Genomic DNA, 15,925 nt, shown 5'->3' on the forward strand with positions numbered 1-15,925 from the left:
GACAGAGACAGAGAAATGTCCATGAACATATTAAACAGCCATATACAGTGTTGCACATAAGACCCAAACTTGATTGTTATGATACATGTATGCTTCACTCACGTCCCTTCAACAAGCCAACACACTGTGGATGCTTTGTAAACAACGGTTGCTTAATGTTGGAAGAACCATAATAAATTCACTATCCTGGGGCATACACCTTTAAAGCAATGTTGCTGTGCTACCACACAGAGAGCTGAGCAAGGCTACCGCACAATTGAAGGAAGCGCAATACTGTCGTTGAGATAAAGTTTAATCTTCTGTGGATCATTTTCGTATTTTCTACCCAAACAGGAATTCCGAGGAGGAAAACCACAGATTAACAAACTCCAAGTAGTGACTTCAGCATAATATTTATATGCTGGTGAATAGACATCATGTCAAAATGTAAGATTTCAACAGCTTTCCTTTCTTAAAGCTCGTAACAACAACAACAACAACCAGAGGAAAGTATCATATAATAATCCCTAGCCTTGATGAGGAATACCACAAAATAGCTGATTTAAAAACCACAGAGGCATTGCACTGTACAAGGTTTACATAACTACTGAGGTTAACATCGCTCAAATTCTGTACTGGATAATACTTGGCACCCAGCAAGGATAATATTTTCTAGTAATCTATGGCATACACGTAGAAAGTGGTCTCTACAAATCCAGCAATAACTAAGATGAATAGATAAGATCCACCTCATCTACACCATACTGCTGTCTTAAGTCAATACGTAATAGAGCGAAGAAAGTGAAATCATTTGAATATCTACATGTACCATACTTACGGTAACAGGGTAAAACATCTCTTGTTCTAACAGCAAGATGGCCCTGATAAGGAAACAACAATTTTGTGTTTTTTTTCTCTTTTTGGTTAGATGTCTAGACAGTAAGCAAAAAATCATGCAATTTTGTCACATGGCTGCACTATAGCTTTTCATCCGAAACAATTGACAGTGTTGCAATTGAGGGTGTTAATATTTTCGTCTCTTTTTTGTGTGATTTATTGTGTTCCTTGCTCACCTTGTTGGCTAAATAAACAGATTTGCACCTCTGTACATCTATCCAAGTCCTGACTGCACCTACAAAGTTGTACCATGTAAAGCAAAAGCTCATTCACTGCCCCTGTATCTCCACTTAAAGTACCTGTCATATCTCTAGCATATCTCTTTGCACTGGCACTGCCACATGGCCCCCAAATTGAAAGCCACAAATTGGAAACGTTATCATTTTTTGGCCAGATGTCTAGACTGTTGTGACGACAGCAGCAGCTTTGGGGAGGAAGATGTAAAGAGGCGCAACTGACCGACCTCAAGATTCAAGTTTCATCCAGACCGACGACCTCCCCAGTCCTCTCAGCTGTTTTAAACATCCCTCCGTGAGTCATCAATGAAGAGTTTTACTAGAAGTCTGGCCAAGACTAAAGAGACTCCCTGCCCCTTCCCCCTCCCCTCCTCTCCACCCCCCCCCCCCCCAAAAAAAAAAATAAGAGTAAATAACAACCTCCCTCTGTTGCCATCATGAGGTCATTCTCCAAGGCATCACATCAACGCTGACATACATTTTTGCACCAGGTTTGCTGGCTTGGTCAGTAACCTTTGGCAAGCTTTCAATATACTTTTTCTTAACATCCCCCCCCCCCCCTTACCTCAGTCTGAAAAGAGACTAATCTGATACTGGGACATCCACCAATTGCTGTATCAAAGTATCTGCCACATTAAGATGAGGGAATAGACATCCTGCCAATACACAGACAGACAGACAGACAGACAGACAGACAGACAGACAGACAGACAGACACACACACACACACACACACACACACACACACACACACACACACACACACACTTAACCACCAGAAGACCTAGTCTAAACTCCAGACTGCTTGCTGTTCAGAGGTTATGCACCAGCCATCCTATGCATGCAGAAAAATTAAGAAAAGCCGTCCATAGCCTAGAGGAAAGCCTAATCCTTGCCTTCCCTTCACTGTCCATCAGTCCTCCTCGTAAACTCACACTTGCTCCCTCTCTAGCATCACACACTCATCCTCTCTAGACAAGAATAGTTTAAAAAAACACACACAAGTTTGCTATAAGGAAGGGGCATTCCTCTTTGTACTGTCTGCCAGCTTCAGAGGGGTAATTGCTTTGACGTTTGTCAATCCCAGAAGAGCACTTAATCTGCCCTGAAGGGTGAGACGCCATCAAAATTACAAGTGATACATCCCAATAAATGAGAACCTGAAGTGAGAGGACAAATATTGTTAGAATACTGTCAGAATTTCCCAATTTAAAGAACTATTATTGCTCATATTACATCCTCTGTACCTTTAAGGCATCTTAAAAATGCCTCAAATAAATAAAAGGGGGGGGGGTAATCAAGACACCTATCTCAAGCAACTATCTGGCAATAGCGACGATCAAAATTAACAAGTGACCGATCCCAAAAAGTGAGAACCTGAAACTGGAAAGACTAATATTGTTTGAATATGGCTGCAAGTTGCCAATTCAAGAAGCTTTTATTGCTCATGTTACACCCTCCGTATCTTGAAAGCATCTGAAAATGCCCTCAATGGGGGGGGGGGGGGGGGGGGGGGGGGGGGGGGGGGAGGGGGGGGGAACAAGACAGTTATCTTAAGCAAATTTTAGCCAATAATGATGATCAGTATTTTTGTGTAACAATATATTTGTGTCACAAATCCCCCTTTAGTCTGAAAGTTCACAAATTTGGAATGCAATTAGATCCAACACCTGGAAGAATTCCCGTAATTAACCCACTATTACAGAGCTATTGTGTAATTCCCTCACTGGATTATTACATGGTGTACACGTTTCCCCCAAAAGGAATTGGGTTAATTGACTCAGGTCTATGATTGAACACAGAAAGAACTAATGCCAGAAAAGTGGACTGCAACAGTACATCATGTGATTAGGCGAGTAACCTGATTATACAAAGTGTAGTTGTAGTGTTGGAGGTTAACAATGTCTGGAGGTCGACTTGACAGATTGTATGCGATATTTTTAGGAGGGCAGGAGATGACTTGTCTGCATGGAATTTCATGGGCCAGCCACGGGAGAGTGTAACCCCCTGAAGGTGAGATAAGTAAGGGGACTCATAAATCAGGTACTTCTTATCAACTCTGACTGCTCGATAAATAAATGTGTTGCTGTCTAATGGGCTTGCCACTAAGCAGGGAGAACTTAAAATCACATCACAAAACAAATATGCAATGTTCACAGCATGCTGACTTCAAGATAATCCTCAGTATCATCAGAGTCTTTGATTTCAAACTGCAAGTCACACTTTTCTGTCGAATATAACTGAGATGGGGAACGGGAAGAAGGTAGGAATGGAGGGGGGAGGGACGGGATGGGAGGTATGGGGTGGGAGGATGCAGCATGAAGACAGGACAAGGGATAGATCCTAATCCTAACTCCCACTTAGGGCAAAGTGTGCCAAATGACAAGCAAGCTCATTAAATTACACATACACACAAACAAACAGATACATGGAAGTCATACTGCGTTTGAATTTGCATATATATGTACAAATATTTGACTATCAAGGATGCATTCTTTAGAAAAATAGAAAAATAAATAAAAAATCACCTAATAAAAAAAGCATTCCCAAGGGGCCTGCATTACCCCTTCGCCTACAAGATTCTCCTTCCCATTGATTATGATAAGAACATAACAGAATTTTGCTCATGGACTGTGAATAAACATAGTTCAGCCAAGGTATCAGCTTACAAAATACTGACCACAAAGATTTATCACCAATGTGCAATTTCATGTATCTTCAATGGCTGCGTTTATCATCTTTCCCCTGTTTAAACGGCTTTCAAAAGCCTTTTCCAAAGCCCTTTCCAAAGCCCTTTCCAAAGCCCTTTAGAAACGGCTTCCAAAAAAGTTGCGTTTATCAACTCTTCGCAAACACGATAACTGGCCTGTCACTGCACAGCTGCATTGCGCAATTCGACCCGAGGAGAAGAGGTCATATAAGGCATGCATGCTTCGTAACTGCAGTAGAAAGTCGTTTCAAAACAGCTTTGCGTTTATCTCGCTTCAAAAGGCTTTTACAAACAGGTTTCTGAAAACCCGTTTAGGAAACCTGTTTCGGAAAGCACAAATTTGCGGCTTTTGAAAAGGCTTTCCGAAAGGGCTTTCAAAACAGCTTTGCGTTTATCAACTTGTAAAAATTCCTTGAAAGCTGTTTGGAAAACCTGTTTCTGCCGAGAAAAAGGGTTGATAAACGCACCCAATGACACCAAAATAAACCTCTGCCCCAAATGCTAAGTCACAGCTGATTTAAATGCACAGCATGTGCTAATCGATCTGCAAGGGTATGTTTACCACCAGCAGTTTGATGCTGTTCAAACTGTTGGCATGTCTCACTCTACTTAGCCTTCACAGCTGTTGCTGTCGTCTGGTTAGAGAATTCCCGAACAATTTGTACTCTCCTTTGCGGAATAACGACAGTTTCCTAATCACTTCAACTGCTCAACGTGCCCCCCACCACTTCGCCTGGTCCTGTGGAATACGACGGTTGATTAGAAAGGACATCCTCTGTGATGTAAGGGAGTAAGTCCAATGGATCTCTGCTTGCCTTACTCGTCTCATCTTCCCCTATTGTCTGAGAAAACTCCTCTGTCATCTTCTGGCCCGGAGAACAAAATCCCTGAGGATTTTGCATCATTACTCTTCAGCAAAAAAGGTGGAAATATGAATAAATTTTGAGTATTAATCTAATAACTAACTGCCTTTTATCAATAAAATGAGTGAAAAAAATTAAGAAGAAAAATGGCTGACAATAAAAGGTTAGCTCTTAAAGAGCTCTCATCAAACGGCGACAATGAATGGTCGCTGAAGCAGAACTCAAGAATGCGGTCTTCTCGTCACGGTCAGCAAACACAGACGTATCCTAAGGCAATGAGGGCGGGGATGAGGTGTTGGGTGACACCAAAATTGTTTCTCGGTGTTCCCCCTGATATTGGACGTCTCTGAATCACCTGTTCTACATTTTCGCTCCCCCTTGACCCCCCCCCCCCTCCCAACCATCATGTATCGGTCAGAGAGAGTAGTAATTGTGACCAGCTGGGGCTGCCACCAAGACATCTTGTTTAAGCTGTAGTGCTTAAAATTAACCACTCACAACAGAAAGGAACCAGAAACCTCTTCAACAAGACACCTTATTTAGTCGACAGTGCTAACAATCAATCTGATTCCAACCATAAAAGAGAACAATTAATTCCTTCAGCAAGACAACTTGTATATAACCTGTCACGCAAAAAAAAAAAAAAAAAATAAACAAACAGACAAAAAGAAAAAGACTTCACTATAAAGGAAGAAAATGCTCTTCTTGCCTCTGTTCAATCATGTTTGCCATGACTACTGCTCACAATCACTCCACCTATGATCTACATCAGTTACTACTTCTTGAAATACTGGTAGATTGGTACACACATAGGACTTCAACACGTAGATCTGGCTTTTTAACATCCATGATCATTCTCCAAAATAATGTTTACTCATTGAAGGACGCAGTGGAAAAACACAACTTACACAATCTGGACATCGTGAAGGAAACAAGATATAGATCAAGAGGCTATGGATATTGTAATAGTATATTCAAAAGCCACAGAAAGCTCTGTTTTGAAGATAAAGACAGTATGATGACCATATAACTGGTCATTACAGATTGGACGCTTAACAAAGCCATGCTTTAATCTTGAAAAATTAATAAAACAAAGAGCTGCACAAAAAGCTACATGTTCCACTCGAAACGCAGATGTGTAACTGTTAATCAGGGGGGATTCAATCTTTTCCCCTCACTGCAGTAGTGGGGTGGGGCTACTAGACTGCTGGACATTGGGATCTTGGGTCATCTGCTTGCCATACTAGGCCTGCCTGTGGCCACTGACCTCGATCAATGTGCCTGGACAGACCTGTCAAGCACCCAGGACTAGAGTGGACGGGACGGAGACGACTGACCCTTACAGCTGTGTGTCCGATATGCTCCACTGGTGACCCAGATTGATTGGCCGGGGATGGGGTCTCTGCCCTCTGAACGATCATCAAGGGCTGGGTAGGATTGGCTTTATACCATTCCACTGATCACCTATACTACAAGCTCCATGTTGGTGATAAGACTGGATTCAGGTCAAAACAAGACTTGACAATCTTTTCTGTTTCTGACCAAAGTCCATGTTAGGCTGTTCATCCTATCGACGAATCGCCAGTCGCTCACAAAATCTGGATCTTGCCATCAACAACACCATCATCATGAAGCTGTGCAAGTGTGTGCATGTCATTGTGTGTGTGTGTGTGTATGTACGTATGTGTGTATGCTTACATGTACACAATTAACTGATTATGCATGTGCATAAGCTTTAAATGTTTAAATCACAACTAACATCAGTTGCAAATGAAAGCTGATGAATCCATTGCAATGCAAACTGCTACATCTTCTTCCTGGGTGTGCCAAAGTAGCTCAGGTCAATGACAAAGTCAAAGAGCTCAAGAACTTCTAGGGCCTCAGCACCATTAGTCCAGTTCAGCAAGTTTGTCCAACAGGCAAACAAACAAACAAACAAACAAACAAAATGTGAAAATAAATGAATGAATAAGTGATTGGAATATCCCAGGACGATATGCTTCTCTATCAAACATTCCAGACTCATTTTCTCATGTTTGTTTTTGTTTGTTGTTTTTACTTTTTTGTTGAGGTGGGAGGGGGGAGGTAATCTGTAAGCCATGCGGTGGGGTTGGGGTGCGGTGGGGTTGGGGTGGGGTGGGGGGGTTACAACAACACTTACGCCATGAGCACATTGCCGCCAGCGTTGGACATGCGGGATCTATCAGTGGGGCTGACGTTCTTGTAGGAGAAGGTTCCCATGGTGAGGCCGATGACGTTGAACATGATGATGAGGAGCACGGTGCACGTGAGACCGATCAGGGCGTAATATCTGAAGAACAGGTGGAGGGAAATGAGTTCAGTGATGCAGGAAATGTTATAAATTGCAATTTTAAGAGATTGAAGTTCCTGTTCCTTTCTAACATTGGCACATCATTGTTAAATTCTAATTCTTTTCAGATTTCATGCAGATGTCAAAATATTCAATCAGTTTCATCTCATCTTTCCCCTAACATAAGGTACGCCAGCAAAATCAAACGTTGCCAATTTGGCGACAGACAGGATGATTATCTCTGCAGCAAAATTCCTCCAATGATTGGATGGATAAAACCACTGTTAGAAATCATGTAGCAAGTTCTGTGATACTCACAAGTACTGTGTGTAAACAAGTGCCGGGTCATCCCATACATCATCGAGATTCTGCTTGGCATTAGACACTTGAGTAGAAATCTGTATGGTAATGGAAAAGAAATGAACGCAGGGATCAATATGATACATGTACAAGTACAACAACAACAAAAAGAAAAGTTCAAAGTGTACACTTGAGCTGAAATAAGCATGAGAATTCACTTGTGTCAACATGCATTCAAGGCAGCATCTTTTTTTTGTATTCAAAACACACATTTGTTTGAATTCTTTTCACTGGCAAACATTCCTTGTAAACGTTTCACATTTCCTTGCAAGTACATGGTACAATTTATGCGTAGTACGTGCATTAACCAGTTGAAAATATAACAAATACTCAGTTAAAAATGAAAATAGATATAAATTCTTGAGGCAGTACAGACTTTATCTAATTTTAGTCCCATCAACCCTCTGGCACTCAAACGAGACAAGCTAAGGCTTCTCTCTGAGATCTCAACATTAACTTCTTCTACACTGTCTGCATGAAACAATATTCTTCATGCCTGAGGGAAGGAGTTGATATAAATCACATGACCCCTTAGTTGCAGCAATGAAAGCTGTGACCATGTGCAGCGAACACGCAGGCTTCAGTCCACCTCATCAATTTCTCCTTCACGTCACACTTGTACGCATCTACTGGGGGGAAGAGAAATACCGTAAAGTTCCGTGTATAAGACGCACTATTTTTTCGTCGGAAAACGTTGAAAATCGGGGGTGCATCGTATACTCGGGTACAGTCGAATCACGGAAAAAAATCTGTCATGTACACCCAATTTTATAAGGCCAACTTGGGGCCATGTATGCCCATCGACGTTTGGAAGGTAAGCAATCACTAAAACTTACGGATAAATGAGCGATCTTTCAATCTGGACACACACAAAAGCTGCAAATACGAGATAAACTTACATCGGCCTTGTGCAGTAACAATGTATCAATCTGGCCATAGACAACAGCTGTAACAGCACTGCTGTATGCTACCGATGTCAGTCTACCAAGCTACCAACAGCCAGCCTAGTAGCTGGAATACGCGATGTACAGGTACATTGTATCATTACTAAATTACCGATACCAGGTACCGTAAAACTTATCAATGTACTAGTATCAATATGGCCATAGACAAAAGCTGTAAAATACGGAGTAGGATCGACACTATGTCACCGTAAATATGAACGATGTGTGAAGCATGCATGCATATCCATGTCGTTCATTTGCTCTTCATTTCACGAGGCCAGCTAGGATAGCATAGCTACAGAATAGCTAGCTAGCTAGCTAGCAAGTCTTTGGCAAAGGTAGCAGCTGCAGAGAGGCTCTTGCAATGGACTCGCGTGCACACAGCGATCGGATCGAAGCGCGCTAACCCGTTGCGCGCTGTGTGTGCAAGTCCATTGCTCTCTGTGTGCTTGTGCTGAAATTATAGCAGGCTGCCTTTTGCAAAAGGCTAGCACTGTGCATACAAGCATGGTACAAGAGACACACATGTTACTGGTAACAGTGCATGAGTGTAATTACCGTACGCACCGTACGTCTTGCCGTATGATCCCTCTGCTACACTTGTTGATGTTTTTCTTATTTTTCGTGATGAACCTTCCAGTCTGACATGCGTCAATATGCGAGATACCCTCTGCTATGTATGACAGCAAAGATCGTACTGTATACTCATGAGTACGATATGCATGACACATGTACCAAGATTGAAAGGCGAAACAATAGCAAGTGAGTAGTACCGAGACAAGTCTCGCATTTTGCGTCTTCAATATTTTGCCGATGTCCGATGAATACCGTTAAAAGAAAATATAAAAGGAAAGGAAAAATAGAGCTAATACATGCTGCATTCTAGGGAAATTTCGAGCTGAAATAATATCTATGACACTCACAATATTTGCGTGGAAATTTTCGTGTTTTTTTTTTTTTTTTAAATTTTAGGTCCGAAAGTAGGGGTGCGTCTTATACACGGGTGCGTCTTATACACGGAACTTTACGGTAAATCTGACCCCATTCCTCAAACATTAGGTGGGGAGAGGTGTAAAGGATGTGAAGATGGTGCACATTTTCTCTGAAATTTGATAACTAGACAACCACCCTGAACTTGGTTACTTTGTCAGGATTGACCACACACTGAGTGCAAGACCTGCTCACCAACACTTCTACCCATTTGTTTAACCCTTCAGCTACCTACAATGTTGCCCGACAGTGATGGCACCAAAAGCAGACCTCCCAACCTTTCTGACTGCAAAATAGGGATGATTTGGCTCAAAAGTAGGAAAAAAAGAGTAATTTCCATAAGAGTGTGTAGTAACATTTCAAGAAAAATGGGAAAATTCTACTGAAACAACAGTTGAAAATAGTCAAAATTCAGATTCTTTCCTCCAAATTCAGAATGGTCAGGAGGTCTGCAAAAGACTAAAAGTTCAATGGATGAGAAAGATATAAAATGTATGATGTAGGACGAAGCTCTTCTCTCAGCTTGCACTCCTGCTCGCTTACATCTGAAAGGACATTGCTGATTTCCCTGAAGCTCGAGTTAACGTTCTTCGACGCGTCGTCGAGCTGTGTGATCACTTCACTGACCGTGTCTTCCGTCATGTTTGTGATCTGGTTGGGTATGTCGTCTAGAACAGCATCAATCTGTGTGAACGATACAAGAGATAAAACAAGGAAATAGAATTATACAGTAAAAATAATCTTTGAAATACATGCATTGCAATTACATCTGTCAGTAAATATACACGGCAGGCATAATTTTCAATCATAGCATTATTCAATTTCATTCTCACATTTTTGTTTATGAACTAAATTAACCCAGTAACCTCACCATTTTGTGGAATAAAACCAAATCCAGAATGTAATGATTTCAAACATCTCTGAAAAAATAAAGAATTATAAAGCAAAATGTTTGTATGTTTCGAGTTAAACAAAAATCCCCGCAAGGCAAGAATTTCTCCAAATGTCAGCCGTAACACTATCTCGCTACAACAATGTGTGAGAATGACAGCATTCAATCAATGGTCGAGAATTTAACAGTCATCAATCACTTTCCTTACTGATTCTTGATACAAAGATTTGTTAAAATGTTTCTTGGCAAAAAAAATTAGAAACATCTGATATGAGAAATCTTGCCTTTTTTACACTGATTCAGATACTTGCAAATGTGAGTCAATCCTTTTAATTCTACCCTTAACTACCTCTTTGCATTTTATTTTCTTCTTCTTTTTTTTGCAGGTGAATAAAGTATTTTTGGATGACCCATTAAAAAAATAACATTATTTTGAGGACTGCGAAAATATATTTTCAAATGAAGTGATGTTGTCTTGGTACTGGAAGATCTGTTCAATAAGTACTTTCAAAAAACTTTTGCAGTCATCCTGACTCTGAAAAGAATGCCTCTTATGGGGAGATCTTCCTGGCATGTTAATATGGTAAACAATGCAATGCTCTAGATTTCAACACTAAAAACAGCCACCAAAACTAAAGAGGAGGAGGTGACAAGACGGTTGTTTATCATTCAAACGGAGAGATTGAAGGAGAGTCGACAGCTGGGAGAGCATCCATGATTCCAATGGATGGCCCTCCCCCCATCCAGCCGGCACTGGGCCGGCAGGAAAAACAGGGTACCAAGTATTTCCTGGCCAAGGATGTACTCAAGTCAGGAGGAGGCATTGCCCTAGTCCATTGAGAACTGTCTCTCTCTGATCACATGGGACAGCACTCAGGGGTAAAGAAGGTGATGGAGGGGAGAGGAAGAGGGGGTAAACCAGTGTGAGAAATGACAGAGAATGGACTGAAGGAGGCAAAAAGAAAGAGGAAGAATTCTGATGCAGATTGTCCAGAGATGATGAATGTAAAAAGCATTCTTCCTTGTTTGTTTTTTTGGTTACAGAAACAAAAAATACACTTTTTTTCAAAATAGTAAGCTGCTTATTTAACCAAGCTTTAAAGTTCACAATGCTTTCAGTTCATCCCATTTGTAGAAATGCTGCGACTAAATGGGATCTGAAGCCAAATCATGCTGTTCACATGCCAGAAAAACTAAAAAATACAAACAAACTTTGTAACATTCAAAAAGTGCCCTGTCAGGTTGAATTTGCCTGAAAGCTGATAGCTTCCTCATTACAAGAATCCAGATATAGCAAGAATTTATGGCAGCCAAGACACTGCAAAACAAAACAAAACAAAGCTGTTCCATTTAACCCCTTAACGACAAGCTGATTTTGCTATACCACACATTTTCCTTACACACTTGCCTGAGTATACTTGGGACTAGTCTTCAACGGGTTAAGGGAACAAAAACAGAAGAATTCTTCAACAGAGTGAAGAAAAGATAATAAAGTTTATCACCTTGTATCTGAAATTTGGGTGAAAATTACTCTAATTGGATTAATGTTCAGATAATCAGTTGATGTCATGTCCACATCCTAGCTGTCGTACCCCAAAAATAAAGCCACCACGGCATGTCAAAGGAAAGGCTCTCTTATTTGATGCAGTGCTTTGGCTGCCATGTTTTTTTACTCTCCTGAACATTTGACATTTTGTAGAGACGAGGTCTTGTCGCCCCAGCGACGTTATATCAGCGACCAAGACAGAACTACTTAAAAAGACTCATTAACTCTACTAGATCAACTCATTTTGGAAGAAACATGAAGTATACCCACACTTAGGTATAAATAGGACATAAAAGAATGAAGGCATCACCATTGCTTGCTATGAGATACAACATAATAATTATAGCAAGAAGTTTCAGGTTGCACTAATATAAGATCATTGCTTAGAAAAAATGTGAGGATTTCAATCTTTTCTTTTATTTTTTAGTGGACACTTGCTGCACTTGCTATGCTTTGAAAGGTATTTATTGGGAGCACAAAATCAGTATGGAAGTTGTACATCTGCTTCTCAGTCAGCTCTGACAGGATTACTCATTTGAAGTAAAATTGACATCTACAATGCCTACTAATCATGACCAATATAGTGAGAGACATGGGGCAAGATATTCTGTCAGTGTTTCTTGATGAGATCAGAAAACTTGTGCTCAGTAGTGGTTACTACGGCAACACTGATAAAGGTGATGACTTCAGGTCAAAGGTAGCTCATAAATCAACACCATCCCCGCCCCCCCCCCCCCCCACAGTAAACAGTCTACTTTAGGCAGAAGGTGACAACTTTTTGACTTCTCAAAGCCAGCACACAAACTAACCTGTACCTCTGATGACAAGAAGACCTAGTGACTAACAGGGTGTTCAGATACAAAAAAAAAATTATACATTGTACTACGTAGAATGGTATAGCTTTACGATGAATTTATATGTATGAACGCTGACTAACAAAACGATGTATATTGAAACAACGTATAGCGAAACGACGGTCAGAGCATCGTTTCGAACTAGAACTCGATAACGAATCAGCATTCCATCATGTCCATTGTGCGTCTGAACGTATGACGACCACAGAACGGTATAACTGGGCGGGGCTTAATGGGAGCACGCACGAAAGTTGACCCTATACCTGCGCATTGATTGCATGCGCATTGAGAAACTGCACATCTATACGATGTTTTCCAGAACGGTCGAGATTAGCATCCGAATGGTCTGTCGGCTATACGATGATTCTTTATACGTCGTTTCTTTATCTAGTTTTGCTATAAACTGGTTTTCGTCTGAAGAGGGGACAAAACACAGGGGTATGAAGGGGGCTATATAAAGTGGGGGAGGGGGTGAGAGGATGGGAAAGAAGGGTGTTAAATGGTTCCCACAGGAGGGATCATAAGAGGAATACATCTGATACCTCATAGAGTCTCAAGAGGGGGAGGGGTGGACACTCACCCCTCTGTGATAAAGGTGTTTTGTTTCTCCGGCTACAATCTCCCCTAACCAAGGAGAGAGAAGAGTATGGTATGGCATGCCATGGTGTATCACTCATCCATAGCCTAGAGAGGGGGATTATTAAAACTCCCTGCCAAAACCGCCACCGTCCATTAAACTCAATCAGCGATCCACTATTACTCACGTTACTGGAGCAGGCAGCAGAAATTTACACTACAGATCTCAGGACCGGCTTTTATTGTCTTTTTACGTCAAGGCTTAACTCTGCCATCCCACACATTGCACTTCCTTTATGACTTGAATAGAAGAATGCACGAAACTTGATTCCCCCCCCCCTTTTTTTAAGCTTCATGTACGTATGTTCCATGTTATAAATTTCTGGAATTGGTGTTTGCTTGTTTGTTTTGGGGTGTTTTTTTTTTGGGGGGGGGGGGGTTGCATGAATGACTTGTCACAAACAACAATATCTGAAATATAAATATACAGTACCTTGTGCCAACATTAAGATGTAAATGATTCCATTTTTACAAAATGAATAGTTTTCATACACTTCTGAAGAATACAAACTATGACTTATTGTATTCAGATATTCCACATGTGAGCATATCTCTGTTGCAGTAGCCTCTAAATTTCCAGCTACTTTGTGATATTGATTGAGAGAAAGAACACTGTAATCTGCCACAAAACTACCTGATACACAATTTAGACAAAATTTTACAGCTCTCTGAAACTTTCTGATGATTAATGCATGCACCACAAATAAAATAGATGAGTGAATTGCTCGGGAATCTAGCACTGCTCTTGGTTCTGGGTTCTGCCATATGCATCATAATGCCAAAAGTTTTTATCCCAAATGGATAATGACTGAATACTCAGCTTTGTATACTAGAGAATATGATTTATGGCAATTTTTCACTGGAATCCACATTGCAGGGGCAGTATCTTTGTTTCACCCACTGTGTTGAATACTTGCAGATGCTGAGCAGTATCACTTTGCCCCCCCACTCTCTCAGAAGTCGGTGCAATTGTGAGGATTTGCGGGGCTGGGACACGGCTGCAGCTCCAGGGAGCGGGGAAAGGAAATTGAGAGGTGACACCAACAATTGGAAATGGAATTGAATTAATGGGGATTAGGGGCTGTGATTCAACCACAAGAACAGTAAGTCACAAGACTGGAGGTGGGCTTGGTGGTACACCTACCCCGCCATCTCAGCTGAAATGGGGGGGGGGAGAGTGACGGGAGGAGAATGGAAAGATAAATCAAATGCCAAATCATAACAAACAAAAAATTGAAGAATGCAAACTTCAGGGAAGAGGAGGGGAGAAGGGTAGAGGGGCATGGAAGGGATGGGGAGGGTATGGAAGGGATTGGGGAGGGGTATGGAAGGGATGGGGAGGGGAGAGAAGGAGAGGGAAGGGTAGATAAAGTCAAAATGGCATTTAGCTCTTGTCTCTCTCCATACATGGAAGAAATCCTAGGAAATACAACTGCAGGCAGGCAGGCCAGGCCAGGCCAGGCTGGGTCTGTCCTGGATGAGACTCAGAACCACACGTGTGAGATCATGAATGGTTTCACCCACCTGGGGCCATCATCTCATCCCAAAATGATTTCATACTAATAACGTGCCTCCAAACGGGATCATTCGTGGAAAGAAAAAGAGATAAGATGACATGGGTATCATTATGAATTGGGAACTCTTCCCATCAGAGCACTCTCTGCGCGGGTGGTCTCTACTGTTGTGACATGTGTGTTGTGATGGATGTGTGCGCCACTTATGTGCCATATGTGTTGTGTTGGGCAAATGCACTGCGCATGCCACATGTGCTGTACATGTACATTATACGTAGTACATCTGCACTGTGTGTTCCATTAGATGAGTTTTGTCACATACGCACGTACTATGTTCACTCCATGTGCCCTCACAGATAAACTTCGAACTAAAGGCATTGCATGGTCAGATAAGCACAGCTCATACACGTTGTATACACCATAACAGGCTACTTTCGCAATGTTTGGATACCATTTATGCCTTGGCCTACATTCTTGTTTGTTTTTTTCCAAACAGGTTGCTTCAGCTTTCCTTTCAAGCCATATCCTTAATCTTTAGTGTGAAGAAATGTTTGTAGATTATATGACTTGCCTATGCACACACACAGAGACATACACAAACATAAAATCCTAGTTCTTGAGCAAGTACAGTAACTCCCATTAAAGTTGCATGACAAAGACTGTTATCACTTGTTCACTCAGCATGTCACAGGATCTTATTGATATCCAATCATTAAGAAACCATGACTTTCATTATCATGCTTTGATTTTAAAAGATGGTATATCATTAATTTAGACTGCTGAATAATGATTTTATAGACAGCTTGAAAACTCAAGCGGTAAACAGGCAGAGTAGGAAACCAAGTTGCTTTTTGTATGTATTTATATTATATATACATACGCACACATATAATGTTAGGTGACCAATATACATTTTATATATCCTCGAACTTTGACTTTCCTGGTAAAACACCCTCACTTACAGCTTTGTGTGCATTGAAACTTGTCAGGCCATGGGAGATGAAAGGATTTTTTTTTTTTAATAGGATGAACCTAACTCTTTGGACATTCCTAATCTTAGAGGATGACACAACACAAAAACTGAAGTGACATCTCAAGATGAGAAGGGAATCCCTCCTCGACTCACCCCCGCTGACTCACACCACTCCCCATCCTCATCCCCCACTCAACACGTCTCTCTTCAGAAACTTCAC

At 41.2% G+C, this 15,925-nt stretch overlaps 1 protein-coding gene across 1 annotated transcript in view; it reads right to left on the reverse strand.

The window, feature by feature from the left end:
* The window catches only part of LOC139731982 (prominin-1-A-like), a 114,051-nt gene that overhangs the window by 44,334 nt on the left and 53,792 nt on the right, over positions 1 to 15,925 (reverse strand). The window contains exons 9-11 of the mRNA XM_071642855.1: positions 9,834 to 9,974; positions 7,315 to 7,394; positions 6,847 to 6,996 (exon numbers count right to left, since the gene is read on the reverse strand). Coding sequence (XP_071498956.1) covers positions 6,847 to 6,996; positions 7,315 to 7,394; positions 9,834 to 9,974 — 371 coding nt within the window. The remainder of the gene's footprint in view (positions 1 to 6,846; positions 6,997 to 7,314; positions 7,395 to 9,833; positions 9,975 to 15,925) is intronic.

This window comes from Diadema antillarum, unplaced genomic scaffold (genome assembly GCF_040938485.1).
Source record: "Diadema antillarum isolate AM-2024a unplaced genomic scaffold, OU_Dant_1.0 seq00000392_RagTag, whole genome shotgun sequence".
NCBI lineage: Eukaryota > Metazoa > Echinodermata > Echinoidea > Diadematoida > Diadematidae > Diadema > Diadema antillarum.